General features: G+C 33.4%; 1 protein-coding gene across 2 annotated transcripts in view; it reads left to right on the top strand.

Annotated features, from left to right (window-relative positions):
• Positions 1-16,788, top strand: part of LOC123693667 (protein croquemort-like) — a 39,239-nt gene extending 22,451 nt beyond the window's left edge. The window contains exons 3-10 of one of the 2 annotated variants that reach the window (XM_045638856.1): positions 5,151-5,276; positions 5,741-5,950; positions 6,459-6,667; positions 6,982-7,090; positions 7,596-7,753; positions 8,442-8,546; positions 12,727-12,874; positions 16,625-16,788. In XM_045638856.1, the coding sequence (XP_045494812.1) occupies positions 5,151-5,276; positions 5,741-5,950; positions 6,459-6,667; positions 6,982-7,090; positions 7,596-7,753; positions 8,442-8,546; positions 12,727-12,874; positions 16,625-16,756 (1,197 nt within the window). In that variant the 3' untranslated portion in view covers positions 16,757-16,788. Of the gene's footprint in view, positions 1-5,150; positions 5,277-5,740; positions 5,951-6,458; positions 6,668-6,981; positions 7,091-7,595; positions 7,754-8,441; positions 8,547-12,726; positions 12,875-16,624 lie in introns of those variants that run through there. The other variant, XM_045638857.1, reaches the window with a different exon arrangement.
• The last annotated feature ends 2,214 nt before the right edge of the window (positions 16,789-19,002 follow it).

Here is a 19,002-nt window from a genome sequence, read left to right as displayed (position 1 = left end):
TTTGCATTAATATTCTGAAACAGACACACATACAATCAAAATGGAACTTTAGTATATGATTTATTGGGTCTTTTTTTGCACCATAGCGGTCTAACCGGTCTCTCAGTGCCAGAAATTATGTAAGGGAGCCTCCTTTTAACTGCTAATGAACCGACGCGGACGATGCCATAGACCTAGGCGATTATCAATTCGTAGGTTTTTATTGAATAAATAATAATATCCTTCCACCAATTTCTCTGCTTGTAGGTGCATAAATTTATATATATATATATATATATACGTACCTATATATTTTATTGTTAACTAGCTGTGCCGCGCGGTTTCACCCGCGTGGCTCCGCTCCTGTTGGTCTTAGCGTAATAATAATATATCCTATATTACTCGTGGATAATGTAGCTTTCGAATGGTGAAAGAATTTTTAAAATCGGCCCAGTAGTTTATGAGCCTATTCATTACAATCAAACAAACCCAAAGTTTTCCTCTTTATAATATTTTAGGTGTAGACTACAAGCTCTTTCTCAGCTTAATCGAAATCGATCCATCATCCAGCAGTTTATCAAATCACAAAACTATTAGTGTCGATTTATCTAATAAACAATAAACGAGTTCCAATTAACCAGACCTTATAATTACAATCGATTAGTGCAAAAACATTTGGTATGTTACTCTTGAACTCAAATAATTAGTACATTAAACACTTATAAATTAATTAACATAACGTTGCTAAAAGGATCCTGAATCGACTATAACATAAATATTTGTACAAAAATTTAAGAAATCATAGATAAGTTCTTCGTTACTATTTTGTATAATACTAATTTTCGATAATTATTTTTTTTGATAATCATTTATTCGATGTATTCGTTATTGTCAAGAGGTGATGAAAAGAGAACGAATTTGCTTTAAACATAAAAAAATACAATTTAACGGCTACTTAAATTCTTTGGGTTTACTAATTTGCGCTAACACGCTTCGAATGATCTAAGCTAACACGGGACAACGGCTGTTGAGTTAGTACTCGACAGCCGTTGTCCCGTGTCTAAATGATAGAAGGTACTAATAAACTTATAAAAATGAATAATATTTTATTTTTTAGATCTTATATATTACATTATTAATCGAAAGTTTTGTGGATGTGTCTTCTTTATCTTGCTCAGATTCTCTATTTCCACCCTACAAGCACCTGCAGCCTCTTAACCAAACTCAAACATTTATATATTCAACTAGCTGCTCCCCGCGGTTTCACCCCCGTGGCTCCGCTCCTGTTGGTCGTAGCGTGATGATATATAGCCTATAACCTTCCTCGACCCGTCCGATTAGGGCCCTTCTGGCCTCCTCCACTCAAGCGACAGCTCAAGCCGAGGTTCGTGGTCCCCGTCAAGGGGGGACGCCCTTGTGCATGTCGCTACCAGGGTGAACCTTCAGTTCACCCCCGCGTCCGCGTTAAAATGTAGTAGCCCTTCTGGCTAACATTGAGAAACACCATACAAAAAAAACAAAAAAAAAAAACCTTCCTCGATAAATGAGCTTTCTAACACTGAAATATTTTTTTAATCGGACCAGTAGTTCCCGAGATTAGCGCGTTCAAACAAACAAACAAACAAACAAACTCTTCAGCTTTATAATATTAGTATAGATTAGACTTCTTCTAGAAGCAGTCTTCAAGAATCTTCACAACATATTTTCAACATTACTACCGATTCGGAAAGCAGCATCTATGGAGAAGAAAAACCCTTTTAAAAACAAAATTGCCTTAAAACTAGTACATAATCACATATTCATTGAAAAAACATGCATTCTTATATCGTTTTAACACATCGTCAATGCTAAAAGAATGCAAGTAACAATAAAAAAGTTTGACTTACAAATTATGGAGTCAACTCGTTTCAACTGCGTAGAGCTATCAATTATTCCTTATTTTTTTCATTATATTTCTCATCATTTTAACATGTAACCACAGATGTAACTTAAGCCTTACTGTATAATAAATTCTTTGAATAAACTGTGAACATAAATCAACTTTTTTCATCTCCATATCATCAAGTCTGAATGGTAGCGACGCGGACGTTCTATATTTTTTGCTCAAAAACGTTTTCACAATTTATATATAGTTATTGTAAGCCTATTTAAAAATCCATTTTTGAAGTGAAACTTCTTGAAGCGCGTTGAGAGTAAAATTTCAAGGTCGCGAATTGACAATACCGTCACGTGTGGAGGCGACGATTTTAGTGTACTTTGAATCTTGCCAAAGATATGGCTTGATCATAATATACCTATAAGTACAGATAATATAGCCAATACAATAGGGATATTAATCTACACAACTTTATTTTTATCAGACTTCCGAATAATATTACACAGTTAATAATAATTCCAGATAAAAACATCACTACATAGTATAAAACAAAGTCGCTTTCTCTCTCCCTATGTCCCTTTGTATGCTAAATCTTTAAAACTACGCAACGGATTTTGATGCGTTTTTTTTAATAGATAGAATGATTCAAGAGGAATGTTTTAGTATATAACTTATTAGGTTTTAGATAAAGCGGGCGAAGCCGCGGGCGGAAAGCTAGTATAGAATAAGTAAGTTAGTTTTATGATCTATATAAAACGTAGTAGGTAATTTCTAATGGCTTATCTCTACTTTGATCTGACTATTTTTTCTAAATAAACAATTTAATAAGGCAACGTTTATTATTTTTATTTTAAAAAAATAGTCACGAACAACCACTTGTTTATAATAAGAAGTAATTATTATGAAACTTTTGCTACCAACAACCTGTTAGGCCAGGATCGGAGCATAAAACGAGAACCCATAATTGATAATTATAATTTTAAATTCTGTATATTGAATCATCTGCATATACAATAGATAATAATGCATCTAAAATATACAAAAATAAAGTATAAACAATTTTATAAAATATGTATAACCTTACATAAATAAGAGACCATGCACTTTTAATTGACAGTTACCTATTTATTTACGACTAGCGGTCCGCCCCGGCATTGCCCGTGGTACCTACATGTTTACGTTTTTTTTTTTCATAAGAACCATTCTCGTACTTCAAGGAATAGATTCGGCAGCGCACGCGATGACAGAATTTTTATTAAGTAATTTTTTACACCTTGGGTTACATTATTGCATTTTTGGTAAGGATCTCTAATTTTTTTGAAAGTGCAATATAGCCTATGTTCCTCAGTGAAGATGCAGCTTAGTAATGGTGAAAGAATTTTTGAAATCGGTCCAGTAGTTTATGCGTGAAAACCCTACATACATCCATACATATAAATTATTATTAGTATTAGTACAGATATAAACAATATGAATATTAATTTGGGAAATTCTGTCTGTGTCTATCTACGTCTTATGCTATTTATTTTTAAAAATAGGTTTGAAAAGGGATGTGAGCTTTTGTCCGTAGTTATGTCCGCAAAATTAAATTGTACATAAAGTGTACTTAAATAAAAACAAAATATATAAATACGATATTTAGTTATGTAGTAAGTATGTTAGTAAATTGTTAGTAACATCTGCCACTTAATTCAAGTTTGCAATGAGTGCTGCTAGAGCTAGAAGGCTATAAGGCTCTCTATTCGTATAAACTATTGCACAAGATTAAACAATACTAGGCAACATCTAAAAAATATATTGCATTATGCATCAGATCTATCAATTATTATCTCATATACATAATATTTTATTATTAACTTATGCACCATCACTACATAGTATAAAACAAAGTCGCTTTCTCTGTCCCTATGTCACTATGTCCCTTTGTACGCTTAAATCTTTAAAACTACGCAACGGGTTTTGATGCGGTTTTTTTAAATAGATAGAGTGATTCAAGAGGAAGGTTTTAGTATATAATTTATTAGGTTTTAGACAAAGCGGGCGATGCCGCGGGCGGTAAGCTAGTTACATTATAAATCCATACTAATATTATAAATGCGAAAGTATCTCTGTCTGTCTGTCTGTCTGTTACTCGATCACGCCTAAACTACTGAACCAATTTACATGAAATTTGGTATGGAGATATTTTGATACCCGAGAAAGGACATAGGCTACTTTTTATCCCGGGAAAATGACGCAATCCCGGAAATCCCACGGGAACGGGAACTATGCGGGTTTTTCTTTGACAACGCGGGCGAAGCCGCCGGCGGAAAGCTAGTTATGAATAAATTTTTCATTCTACAACATTTAATCTTTAAATAATTATGAATGAAATAGTTACAACTTACAATTGGTTGTATTTACGACTTGCCAAAAATAAGTTGCAATCATTTTAAGTACCTATTTATATACTCCATAATAATATACTTTTTTAATTCTTATCAAAACTAAAATATTATCCACGTCATTCATATTCCTCGTGGCATTTTTATGCAATATGTATATTGTATAATGAATAATGAATATATTATTATATAATTTATGTGCCACATTTGCTATTTCCGAACTTGTGACAATACTGAATTATCTTCGCCTATCTTCTGTATGTTTTTATGTAACCGACCATTTTAGATACAGGGCAGATTTATATATATATTATTACTAGCTGTGCTCCGCGGCTTTACCCGCAGTGCTCCGCTCCTGTTGGTCTGAGCGAGATGATATATTGCCGATAGATATAGCGTTCCTCGATGAATGGGCTATCTAACACCGAAAAAATTTTCAACCAACAAACAAACTCTTCAGCTTTATAATATTTTTAACCGACTTCAAAAAAAGGAGGAGGTTATCAATTCGGCCGGTATGTTTTTTTTATGTATGTACACCGATTACTCCGAGGTTTCTGAACCGATTTACGTGATTCTTTTTTTGTTCGATGCGGGATAGTGTCGAATTGGTCCCAAAAAATTTCATTCGGATAGGCCTAGTAAGTAGTTTTTATTTTATGAGCATTTTTGTCTGTATTTGTAAATGTTGCAAGTGCAAGTTTGAAGTCGGTTGTTTTTAACGCAGTTATCACTTGTATAGTATATAGGTTAAAACGTGTTTTTTGTTAGTTGTTAGAAGTGAAACTTCTATAAGCGCGTTTCTTAGGTCTTCTTTATAAATTGTCAAAGAAGTTTCACTTCTGACACGTGTGCTCAGCACACACACCCTTTTTTTCTATTTATCCTTATTTATTTTATTTTCTCGTTAGGTTAATATAACATGGAATGATAACAGTACAGTGACGTTCAAGAACCAAAGGACTTGGCATTATCATCCGGAGATGTCGAATGGAAGTCTGTCGGATATGGTGACCAGTATAAATCCGATTATTGTGGTAAGTTTATAAGCAGTTCTTAACTATAATTCGTACAAAGATATGATTGCGATAATAATTCTCTAGCTGTCTGATCATCTGAATTACTGTAAGGATTAAGATGATTTTATTCAGTTTAAAAATAGTGCAAAGGACATTTAGTTATTTATGTAGAAAAAGGTGTGAAAATGAATACAGACTGTAATTACTATGAAAAATGTAAAAAATTATAGACCATTATCTATTTATTTTATATTTATTTCTTTTTAATTACCTAAAGGGCATGTAAAAGCAGGCATAGCAAAAAAATATTACGTTAAGCACCCCACTGTGTTTACCCATTTAAAGGTATACTTAAGCAGAAAGATCCTCCAGGACCCACTTTTCTAAGACCCTAAGACTTTTTTATAGTATTCCTTTTTAACCACAAAAGTAGCAAAATCATTGCTTCACTACATTGCGCGCTTCCCCCTCCCTTTGTGCAGACGATCGCCTACGCGCTACGCAACGAACGCGTGATGCTACGAATCTTCGTAGACATGGTTATGAAGATGGTCCATACAAATATGTTTATGACTGCCAATGTATCGTCGTGGTTATTTGACGGTGTTGAAGATCCGATGCTAAATCTTGCTACTAAGATACCGAATATTCCTTATAAGATACCGTTTGATAGATTCGGGTGGTTGTATACGGTAAGTTCCTGTCTTTCTTTAATTTTCGAGAGACGTGGTACAGATACCGCCGCGGGTTTCACCTCCGCGCGGTTTCACCCCCGTGGCTCCACCTCTGTTGGTCGTAGCGTGATGATATATAGCCTATAACCTTCCTCGATAAATGGGCTATCTAACACCGAAAGAATTTTTCAAATTGGACCAGTAGTTCCCGAGATTAGCGCGTTCAAACAAACAAACAAACTCTTCAGCTTTATAATATTAGTATAGATTAGCGAATTGCCTTGTTGTGTTGAAGAACACTGTAGCTAATATTGTGTTTGTAAAGACCCAAACTACTTTCTATATTAAGAACCTCAAATAGTAGGTAGTAGATACTGAGTTGCAATTTATTGAAAAATGATTTCACCTTTAGATAGTACTGTACCAGGCACTATTTTTTTTACATTAATTTTTATACTAGCTATTATGGTTTTTAACTAGAACATGTATGTTCAGTTAAGTTAATATTTCAACAATTCTCAACCAGCGGAACGGCTCAGCAGAATTCGATGGAGTTTTCGTGTCCAACACCGGCGAATCTGACTTCTTCCAACTGGGGTTGATTGACAAATGGCAGCACACGCAGAAGACGGTATACAGGGACAAATGTGGCAACCTTGAAGGGTCCACGGGGGAACTGTGGGCCCCCCAGCGGGGACTTGATGAACTTCGTATATTTGCACCTGATATTTGCACGTAAGTTTTATTTGTAACTAGCTTTGCCTTTCAAAGGAAAACCCGCATAGTTCCCGTTCTCGTAGTATTTTCGCCATAAAAAGTATCCCATGTTACCTAATAATAATAATATAATATACCATGCTACTAACAATCCAAGTTACCCTATATGTGCGTGCTAAATATCATGAAAATCGGTTCAGCAGTTTTTGCGTGAAGTAGTACAAACAAACATACTTTCGCATTTATAATATTGGTAGGATTATTCATATCATTAACTAGCAGATAAGTTAACAAGAACATATCCAGATAACTTTATAGGTAATATCTTACAGGCACATGACTCTAACAGCGGATGGTCCAGTGACCCACATGGGGCTTCAGGGCATGCAGTACATCGCCAATGATTCACTTTTTGACAATGGATATACATACCCTGAAATGGTGAGTAAACAACTGACAACAAAACCTGCCAAGTGCGAGTCGGACCCACGCTGAACGAGGGTTCCGTACAAACCTGTTTTTATTATATTATGTTGTAAATTTTTTGTGCTTTGTACACAATTATTTTTTCTATTCTATAAGTCGGATACTGTACCTATGTTCTATACTACTAACTGTCCGCTTAACATCAATTAACTCATTTCAGAGATAAGCCAAAACAACTTTAAAAGTCGTTATAGTTATTGTTGTCATTGAAAAAGAGACTTTTTTTTAATTTGTTAAAAAAGAGCGTGTGTGCCAAGCACACGCGTCAGAAGTGTAACTTCTTTGGCAAGATTCAAAGAAGCCAAAATCGTCGCCATACTCCATGATGTGCCGGTATTACCATGATGTGACCTTGAAAATTTATTCTCATGAATCTCATCGCGCCTATGAAAGTTTGACTTCAAAATCCTTAAATTATTGTTATTTATCATCTGCAAATGTCTAACTTATGATTCGACAGGCTTGCTACTGTGACGAGCCGCGCGACAGAAACTGCATACGCGGGGCCCTCAACGTGTCTGCATGTCGGTTTGGAGCCCCGGCTTTTGTCACTCGACCACATTTCCTGGACATGGACCCGTATTATCCTAGCAAGATAGATGGATTGAATCCGGAAAAGTAAGTATTTTTTATGTACCTATTTATTGTTTATTCTTGCTATTTTTTAGAGCTATTAAACTGTTTCTGAAAAAAAGTACTATTTTTAATACGCATTTTAAGAAAGCTACTACATTCTTGTTATAATGCTAAGTCTAATAAATGGATTACATTATTAAAAGTTAGTATAGTTTTTTTACAAAATATCATAATAATTATACTCTGTTATTAATAAAGGTATTTATATTATGCACTAGCTTTCCACCCGCGGCTTCGCCCGCGCAGTCAAAGAAAAACCCGCATAGTTCCCGTTCCCTTGGGATTTCCGGAATAAAACGTATCTTATGTCCCGGGGTAAAAAGTAGCCTATGTCCTTTCTCGGGTAACAAAATATCTCTATACCAAATTTCATGTAAATTGGTTCAGTAGTTAAGGCGTGATTGAGTAACGGACAGACAGAGTTAACTTTCGCATTTATAATGTAAGAAGGATTCTGATTACTTATAATAAATAACCTCCTCCTTTTTGTTTGAAGTCGGTCAATAAATAAAAAGACATATTTTACATTTGGAGCATTGAAAACATTTTGTCGTTATTTAAAATCACCATTCTTCCGGTTTTTGTCTTTAAAATGTTTAAAACACTTCCTCAGTAACACCAAGGATATTACATTCATTTGCAATGGTAATTAATTAATAAAATATTTCAGGAAGCAAAACTTCAAAATGGCGATAGAAATGAACACAGGCATGCCTTTATCTATATCCGCGCAACTACAAGCCAACGCTTTAGTTAGGCATATCCCAGGTATGAGGTTAGTATTATTTTAATTTATAAAGAGATTTATTTAATTTGTTTAAAATAAATTTACTTGGCAAAGTGGTGGTTAGTTAACAGCTTTTTCATAATAATTTTCATATTATATAGGTATAAATGAAAAAAGGCAAGGCCATTAAAGCTGTTTAATTTCGAACGCACTAGATTCAATAATTCTTTTAAGTGCTCATGTTATAAATATTAAATTCAAAAATAGCTTATTCATCCTCTAGCAAGACCAGCAATAAAAAAAATTCGGTCACGAGGCGGGACTCGAACCCGCATCCTTTCACGCCAATCCGGGGCGGATGCTTGACAATCAGAGAGCAATCGAATTTATTCTATATTTTCAGTTTTTTATGTGTCTAATGCCCGATTTCACCAATAACCCCTAAACAGTCTCCTAAGTAAGGGTTCCTTAGTTTAAGGGACCCTTCAAATCACTACCAAACCTAACGATTTAGGTGACACTTATCTGTCGGTGAAAGCAAATTTTACGTTAGGTATCCCCTAAATTGACTTAGGTGACAATTAAATTTTACGGGTTGTTGGTGAAAACGGGCATAAGGGACACACCGCGCGCCATCTACCTATATCTTTTTTTATTATCAGCTTCATCTTTGACTTACATAGATCATAGACTATTTAAATATTTTTAATCCCATGACGACCAGGCGGCTAGTAATAATTATTTAAGAGTATTACACTAATTACAAATTTACATAATTATACATAACTAGCTTCCATGCCACTCGAATTCTGTTGTTTTTCCCCGAAAGTAACACGCCATCCCTAAGTGTTTTGTTATTGTATGCAAGTTTTTTTCAAGTAAAAAAAAATATACATAATAAATACAATGCTAATAATCTATCTATATGGTAACATTCTTCAAAATCAATTCACTTCTTATCGATTACAACATAGCATTACTAATATTAGTAGAAACTAATTTCAGATTATCGAAATACCCTAAATGCCAAACGTATTTGGTGTTACTTAGTATCTAATCTCGTATAATCTAATCTTTTCTCGGGTACATAGTTTTAGGGTTCCACATGATATTCTGCGGACGGCGAAAAACATTCATTTTTTTTTCAAAATTCTAATCTTTAATTGCATCCAAATTATATATGGTTTAAATTCATTTTAATTTCATTTAACAATGAGCTGAAAAATTAGGTAGGTTTTTCTGATCTAAATCTTTCCTAATCTTTTTCTTTATAAAGAGATTTCTAGTAACCACTAAGTTCAGTCGTTATGAACACAGTTGTAGAGCATGAAAATCACAATTTTATTACTAAAAATTTTGCACCTTTGTTCCGAAATCGATATTGTAAAATAAATTAATTATTGTAAGTATATAAGTACAATGTTTAAAAATATATTTAAATTGAAAACCACAACTATGCTACGGGACCCTACGCTCACTTGCAATTCGCACTTGGTCGTACATTATCTATAGATATTTCGGTCCATGTTTTCATTTAGTCATGATATAGAATTATCACAATATTTTTAATTACTCATATTTCGCTTAAGATCTAAGAGTTCCGACGGCAATTGGTATGCTTAGGGTCATTATATATTGCATAATTATCGATATTAAAAAGAGCCGCTATCTCTCTTAAGAGGTCAAAATTTTGTAAATTATATCACTACATAGTATAAAACAAAGTCTGTCTGTCTGTCTTTATGTATGCTTAGATTTTTAAAACTACGTAATTAATTTTGATGCGGTTTACCGAATAATAATTGAGGCACAATTGGATAACATGCCAAGGCATCTATAAAAAACTGGGGGGGTGTCAAGGGACACCCGGATGGAACGAAGTTACTAAAATAACTAGCTTGCATTCTGACTGTTTCTAGAGGTATGAGAGAGAGACAGGCAAAATCACACGCACGCCGGCCGCACTGCTTAGAACTATACAAAAAGTTTATCCTACAACATTTGGTCTTCAATCTGTCTAGCTAATAAAATAATGTCTGTAAAACAGGCGATAAAGAATCAACGAAAATTGAAAAAAAAAAGTTGCTTTTTAGTTGATATTTATTAGTGATAGTGATTCTGTTACGAACTTTTGCAGTAAAAAAACAAATGAACAAATGAAACACGTAATATTAAATTGTTTTATATTATAGTACATAATATTTTGTCATAGGTATGTGTTCTACGAATAATTTTATCTGTAACTAAAAAAAAGTATATTCTGAAAACTAATCCGATTCATAGAAAAATAAGTCAAATATCGAATTTTAGATAACGCGGTCGGCTCTGTGAATTGCGGAAATATTGTCATTGTTATCAAATTCTTAACATATCTGTCATATTTTATCTATGATATGTAACTATGGCGAAAAAGTGAAGTCCCGTCACAGAATACATAATAGTAGCTAAACGCTAGTCCCGTGTCCCCTAGTGCGGTAAAGTATGCATACATCTGTTTCACTGATAGATTTTCTTTAGGTACAAGTAGGTGATCAGCCTTCTGTGTCCTGCCAGACCGAGTTATTTTTATTCTTCGTCTGGAGAACTGGGAATCGAACTCAGGACCACTCGGTTCTACGCTCATGTGTTAACCATTGTACCAAGGAGGCTGTCACTATAGGGAAATGAAGGGCATTTATGTATGTATGATAATCTTTATGGGTATTTGTTTTTACGGTAATAAAGTAGGTAAATACATAAAAACTACGAGACACAATTAATAATTGTAACTAATTAAATTAATTAAATAATTCATAACTATCGCCACTCCATCAAATATTTTAAAACTTGTCTCGCTAAATCTCGAGAATTACCTGGACCCATTGCAGAAGTTACTGTTACAGCTGTGAAAAACATATAGAAATGTATTATTATAAATTTATCGATCACGAGGCGAGCCTCGAACCAGCATCCTTTCACGCCAATCCGGGGCGGACGCCTGACCAACTCAGCCACCCGTGATCACCGAGTTGATGCCCCGAGATCCCGCCTCGTGAACGAATTTTTTATATTCTTTTGCACGCCTCATAAGCGAAGCGTTGAGGTGGGTACTACTGTCACTTCGCGCAAAACATCTGATTTTTCAAACTTAAAATGTCTTTATGTATCATACATTGCACTTGTAAGATAATAGGTACATACACACACATATTAAGAAAAAACACTATTTTTAACATTCATGATATTTTTGATGTCATTTTTGTTATTTAAACTAGTTAAAAAACAGTTTAAAAAAGTTCTGTCTTGGACGTCCGTGTGTCTGTATGTGCGGAGAATTTTCTTGTTAGCACGATAGCGACCGAAATACTTTACTAATCGAGTCTATTTCTTTTCTCTAACGCTTGAGTATGCTCAGGAATAGAACCCTTTCATTTTTCAGGGTCTGATTCGATGTGGTTTAATTGTTATTAAATAAACAAAAAAAAAATATCGACTGTTCTCCATAATTTTAGTATATCTATATATATATTATATTCTTTATTTTTTTTTTTTTTTTATATTTATAGTGTACTCAAAATTCACCATTATAAACTCGATTCTTTATACTATAAGCCAAGGTTTAAAAAAATAAGTTGGTAGTCAGTCCCTTAAACCTGCGCAGTTTCACATCTAGGTGGGGCCACAAGAAAAATAGCTCAATTAATTACGGTACCGCTTTCTTTACTTTTCCAAATGTTTTATTTTATTAACCGACTTCAAAAAAAAGGAGGAGGTTATCAATTCGGCCGGTATATATATATATTTTTTTTTTATGTATGTACACCGATTACTCCGAGGTTTCTGAACCGATTTACGTGATTCTTTTTTTGTTCGATGCGGGATGGTGTCGAATTGGTCCCATAAAAATTTTATTCGGATAGGCCCAGTAGTTTTTATTTTATGAGCATTTTTGTCTGTAGGTATTTGTAAATTTTGCAAGTGCAAGTTTGAAGTCGGTTGTTTTTAACGCAGTTATCAGTTGTTTCTTTTTTATATTTATAGTGTACTCTTTATAAATAATCAATTTTATTGTAAAGGATGAGATTATGAGGCGTGCACTTTTGGATTTTCCAAACTATTTAAGAATAATATCAAATTCAGTGTTCAAATTTTTCAAAAATATTTTGTGATACAAAGTTAGCATATTCTAGGAATAGTAGGTAAGTAGGTATTCAATAAAATTGCATTTTTCTTACAAATTTTGTTACAGCCTAAACAACCAGCTACCAGACGCAGACGTGCTTGTGCCAATGTTCTGGTTCCGTGAAGAAATTCTAGTCAGCGAGGAATACGCAAACTTTGCCAAAACTGCACTGAGCGTCAAATTCGATACGCCTTACGCGTTTTATACGCTTATTGTAAGTATTTTTTTAAAATAGTTCAAGTACTTTTTGTGAAAAGACTTTCCACAGTCTTTTCGACGAACCGAACATCTTAGGAGAGGTGAAAGCGCACAGGCTACGATGGTTAGGCCACGTAATACGAATGGAAGATGATCGTGCTGCTAAACGGGCTTACTTGGGACGTCCTTCAGGCCGCCGGCCAGTCGGCCGCCCTAAGTATCGCTGGGCAGACCAAGTAACCAACGATCTAGTGGCACTGAACAGAAGAGATTGGGAAAACATCGCTCCGTGCCGGGATAAGTGGCGTCTCTTGCTGTTGGAGGCCAAGACCCACTTTGGGGTCACCGCGCCAGATAGTAAGTAAGTAAGTACATTTTGTGAAAAATTCATCTCCTTCCATTTAATACAGGGTGGCTCTGAAATACGTTGACAACTTAATTTACGATTTATTTTATTTTTCTTTTACACAGTATAACGGTGACTACTAAATAATAAAAATACAGTATTCTTTTAATGTAAATATCTATTTATTTTCAAAATAACCACCTCTAGCTTTAATACAAAGGCTTAAACGTTTTCTGAAGTTTTCGACGATTTTCCGTACCTCCTCTTCAGATATTTTGTCCCACTCACAAGTAAGTGTTGCCTTCAGCGCGTCTACACTTCTGTGTGAAGTTGCAGAGGCCCTCGCCTGTAGAATTGATCATACGCTGAAATCCATTTGATTAAGATCTGGTGAAAATGGAGGCCATTCCTTGGAACTTATGAACTCTAGGAAATGGTCCATACATCACTACTGCACATTTGAGACCCTGTGAGATGGAGCAGAGTCCTGTTGAAAAGTCCACGGTTGGTCACCTAAGTGCTGCTGGCTCCAAGGAAGAACTACACTCTCCAAAATATCGCGTCGGTATATTTCTTGATTCACTTTCACACCTTTTTTTACGAAAACGAGAGGAGTTTTGCCTGTTGAGCAAATGCCACGCCAAACCATGACTGAATCCGGTTTTTTCCGAAGGGGGATAATTGCTGTGGCTCCACGGAGACTAGAAGAGTAAACTCTATCATTTTTGCGGTTATGAGACTGATCAATTTAAAAAAAAAATTCATCTATGAAAAAAATATTTTTCCACGCTTCCCAGCGGAGCGCGCTTTCAGTAAGCGACATCTTTCAAGGCGTGTTTTTTTATCTTTATCATTCAACTGCTGTGCTTTTCGCAGCTTGTATGCTGTTAACTTGAGCTCATTTTTAACAACTCGTTGTAACGTTGAATGACTTACAACTAAGTCTCGAGCCATTTTTCTTACCTCGGCTTGTGAATTGCGGGTCAATCTTTGTTTGACGATATGTCGAAGCCTAGGCGTCCTCACAGTTATTTTTCTGCCTCTTCCCAGACGGTCACCAAGATGGCCAAGCTCATCGAAGCGTTTAATAGCAGAAGAAACTAACTGCCGTCTGATACCGAGAAGTCGCACTATCTCGCACTGCCGCTTACCAGCCTCATATAAGGATATTATTGCACCTCGTTGAGCAGACATAGTAAAAAATGACTAATTTTAAATTTATTCTCTTCACAAATAACGTTTAATTGGCGCCAAAACATGTGAAAATAATAATTAAAAAACAAAAGCAACGCAGCATGTCCCATTTTTGAAATTTATTATTTTGAAATTTGTCAACGTAATTTAGAACCACCCTGTAATATTACTTAGTTCAGATAAAAAAAGGAAATACCTGTTCTCAATGTTGATAGAGATTTTGATAAAAGACTAAGTAATCACTATTTGAATTTTTAATATTTTTGTTTGTGATTGTAAGTAGATTTATTATATTTCATCATTATTTGATAAATATTACAACATTTTTTAACAAATTAAGGCGATCAAAACGATCTGATCATTATCAATAACATTCATTCTGAAATGCAAATTAATTGTTGTTTTGCTTGTAATTAATGTTGTTTATTATGTTCTAATAATTTAAACACCTAATCAACAACTTTATCAACTAAAATAAATTACTAACATTTTTACTAATCTTTACATGCATCTGTTATTGGGTTTCAGATAATATCTTAAATAATGTATTTTTTTTTCGTGCTAACGCAGGGCCTTAAGTTCGATTGCATCATGTCGTAGGTTTTATACAGGTTGTTTTAATTTATCCCATACTATAAGTTTAAGAATTCTTGTGCTAAGAGATGATTTTGGGAACCATTTAAAAATATTCAATTACGAACAATGAAAGGTCATTAAAGCCAATAGTTAAAAAATAAAATATCTACATTTAACGCAGCGATTATTAACTTTCTATTCTTCGTCCTCCTAATCAGAAAAACAAATCAGATTTCATCAACTTTTAATAAAGAGTGCACGAAATATGTTTTTATAAGGCATGAAAGGTATTTTCATGCCTTATAAAACAGTTTTTATAAGGCATTATATTTATTTACTTTAGAAGGCATAGATCGTACGATTATGAGGAGGAGAAGCAAATGTATAAGTAACTGTACCATCCTGTTTATCTAATATAAAAAATAATTTACTATTAAATATTTATACTTTGTACACTATAATATATTATGTCCTGCAAGATAATCTCAGAAGCACCTCTACCATTATAGATAATTTATTAGATATTTTCCGATCATTTATCTGTATATCAATATCTTACCCAAAACAAAATGCGCAAATTGATGTCGTCTGTCCGAAACTTTAAAGATAAGAACAGGGGCATTAAAATCTTAAATTATTATATTACGACAAATGCTATTGAATATGTATGAAATATTTGATATGGGGTACATCTACCACAAGGATGAAGTATTGAATTATCATTACCGGACAGATTTTGCTCATGATGTTATCATACATATAGGTACATTGGATGTAGGCGATGATTAATATTATGGTGCATTTAGATTTAACGAACAAATGTTCATTCTAACCCCACTATGTCGAATTCTTTTAGACTAACAGGCGTAGAGCATTCTTTCGTTGTTCTTATTGCGTTCGAAAAGATTCTATGCATTGTTCTAATACTGAACAGCACTGAATACGATTTCGTTTACACTAAAAGATTACGAAAGAATGCTCTAGCTCTAGCTCTAGCTTTATGTTCGTTTGGTTTAAATGCACCGTTATACGAATTAAAAAATAATTTAACCCTTTCATGCTCATAATAGTTAGTATTCTAATCCTCTGACTTAGAAATTGCTAAAATGCTTTTATGACTGAGCAAATTAGGTACTAATGTAGGTAGGTTTTTGAGTTAAAAATAATGATTATATAATCACACACAGTATTTTTAGAAACGACATTCCGAATAAGTGTTGGTTTAAACAAAAATAGTTTTTAATATATTACATATGTGAATAAAAAGGTGTAAGTTCAAAAAACTACACGTGTATGTAAAAATTACACGTGGAAGCTTAAATTTATTTATCTTATTCAAATTTTAACCATTAATTGAATATCAGAGACTAAGTTAATTTTTTTTTTACTTTCGTCTTTCATGGTCGCTTTTAATCTGTTGTTAGAATTACCTAATCAATTTTGTCATAATCGATATTAATTAAATATAATATTAATTCTGTGCTAATATAAATTTTTTTTTAGGGTTTTGGAAAATAATAATATATCATATAAGAATATAGGTGACTATTGACTACTTTACTTCACCGTCCACGAAAATTTTTTCGTAAAAAGTTTAAAAAATTTAAGTACTGATAAATGTGTGGAATTTATGTTATTTTTTTGTTACAGATCATCGGATGCTGTCTACTTATAGTGGGTATATGGAGATACAGACAAAGCAGATGCATCTCAAAAGAAAACCACATAACCTATGATTCTTCTGTGATGCAATCGTTCCTGAAGAAAAATGAAACTAGGTAGCATTTAAAAAAATTGTTTACGCAGTAAGAGATATATTATTTTTTGAGAAGGTTGTAATCTCAGGAATTACTGTTCAGATTATGTGTAATTCATAATTTTAGAAAAACAAGTAACAACTCTTTTATGTAGGGTTGCTAGGTGTGAAAATATTCGAATTTTGCTATACCTAGATGTATTTTGAATAAGTTTGTTTTGCATACTGGGGAATTTTGAGGGAGATATAAAATGAACAAATTATTTATTTTTGTTTAACAATGTTATTTAAAATAAACATAAAAAAATAAATTTAAAAATTTAGTTAGAACTAAAATAATGATACCTATTTTATGAAAGAAAAAATTTGCTTCTATGGTTTTTTTTTAATAGGACATGTTTTCTAATCTTCATATTGTTATTTGAAAAAAAGTAGAACTTGAATGTGAGCACGAATCGAAGTGAATTTTTAATTTTGTATGGAATTTAGTAATAAACAGAATTTTGTATGATAAAAAGTAGTTCTTAGAATATTATTATTAACGATGCCATAGTTTGTGCGACTGAAAAATGTTATTTTTTTACTTAGATAAATGTAAGGTAAAATTATGTAACCAAGGTAAGCTATAGATAGATATCTTTTAAATATTGTGTTAATTTTATGAAGTAATTACATTATTATTTCTTGATTACAAGTCTCTTATTCTTATTTATTTTGAGTGGTACTTATATAGAATTTTTTATTAACAATTGCATCACGCTAATATTTTATTTTGTTATTGTGATTGTTAAAATAAAAACCAATGTAAGACTTATCTTATTACATAGAGTACCTATCAAAATTATGGAATATGTAAGTCAAGATAATTTTTTATTAATTTGAATAAGATATACTTAACTTATAAAATTACTTATTTAAGTAAATTAATATTTTTATGTTTTTACTCGCAAAAGGAAAACCATTTTGTTATTGTAATTAAATGCATAAGTCCATGAATAGGTAATTAATTTTATAAGAAATATGCTGTTATTTAAAATTATTATTGAAACTAAAAATGTTATTTATAATGATTTTACGAATTTATAGTTTGTAAATATAAGATAATTAGAGAAACTTAATACCTACATAGTTTTATAGTATACCCACATAGATTTAAGACATGTTTTGAAATACACATTTTTATACATTTTTGTGTTTTATTTTTCACTGCTTATTAGCGCTCTCTTTGGGCGACAATTCACAAGGGCTGTGCTGGTATGTGCGCGGCGAGGCGGGGGATATTAGGACCGTTCTGTTTCTTTCTAACTTCTAACTCGTGCTCTTCTTGCCCGCTCCCCGCATCACCGCACATATAGCGCCCAGCAAACTTCTTGGCCAAAAAGTAGCGTAGTGGGGGAAGCTTGCGCATATAAAAATGTACTAAAACTTGATGCGCTAACTTTCCCCACCACGCTACTTTATGGCCAAGAAGTTTACCGGGCGCTATGCCTAGGGCGCGGTAACAGCGGTTGCGGTCAAGCTATGTACCAATCATAAGTCAATGATGTTATGAGTAGATAGGTTACCCACCTAACATTCGAGCTTCAAAAACGACACACTTACCAACCCACGATTAAACATCACAGTAAGATGGCATGATGGCATTTCAATGGCTTTATTTGTAGCCACATTGACATCTTCAATAAACTATCTACCTACACCTTTTTTCTTCTAATATTATTGGCGATAAAACTGAGATTTATAGATAAGGGGGCGTAACTGTGTTTGTATACTTATATATTATTTATGTGCACCAATGTGCACATAGGTAGGTATTCTAAATTCTTGTTCTTTATTATTATATCTCCTTGGTAGTTATTATTCTAAATGGCAATTGTCAACAGTGCCCGAGATTTTTTATAAATTCGATTTAGGGAAACGCTCGCCCAAGTTTTTAATTCTTTTAATCTTTCTTATTATACGTCCCTAAAATAACTTTACTAAACACATACGGACACAGCCTCAGAGCAATAGGTTTATTGCTCTGAGCATACGGCCTTACTAATAAAAAGTTAAATAATGGATAAATTTCTACCATTTTCTACCATAACTGTGTCCTGCTCTTGCTCATATGAAACGTCAATCATAAAAACAAGACAGGTTATTGGAGTAACTAATCCATTGCATAGCGAATGGGTAACATTTTATTAGTAAGACCGACAATGTAAAACATATTGACTTCTGATAATAATTATCATCTGTTATCGCAAACTGCCAAATAGTGCAGGGAAAA

Source organism: Colias croceus, chromosome 8 (genome assembly GCF_905220415.1).
Source record: "Colias croceus chromosome 8, ilColCroc2.1".
Taxonomy (NCBI): domain Eukaryota; kingdom Metazoa; phylum Arthropoda; class Insecta; order Lepidoptera; family Pieridae; genus Colias; species Colias croceus.
This window is presented reverse-complemented; position numbering and strand designations above follow the sequence as displayed.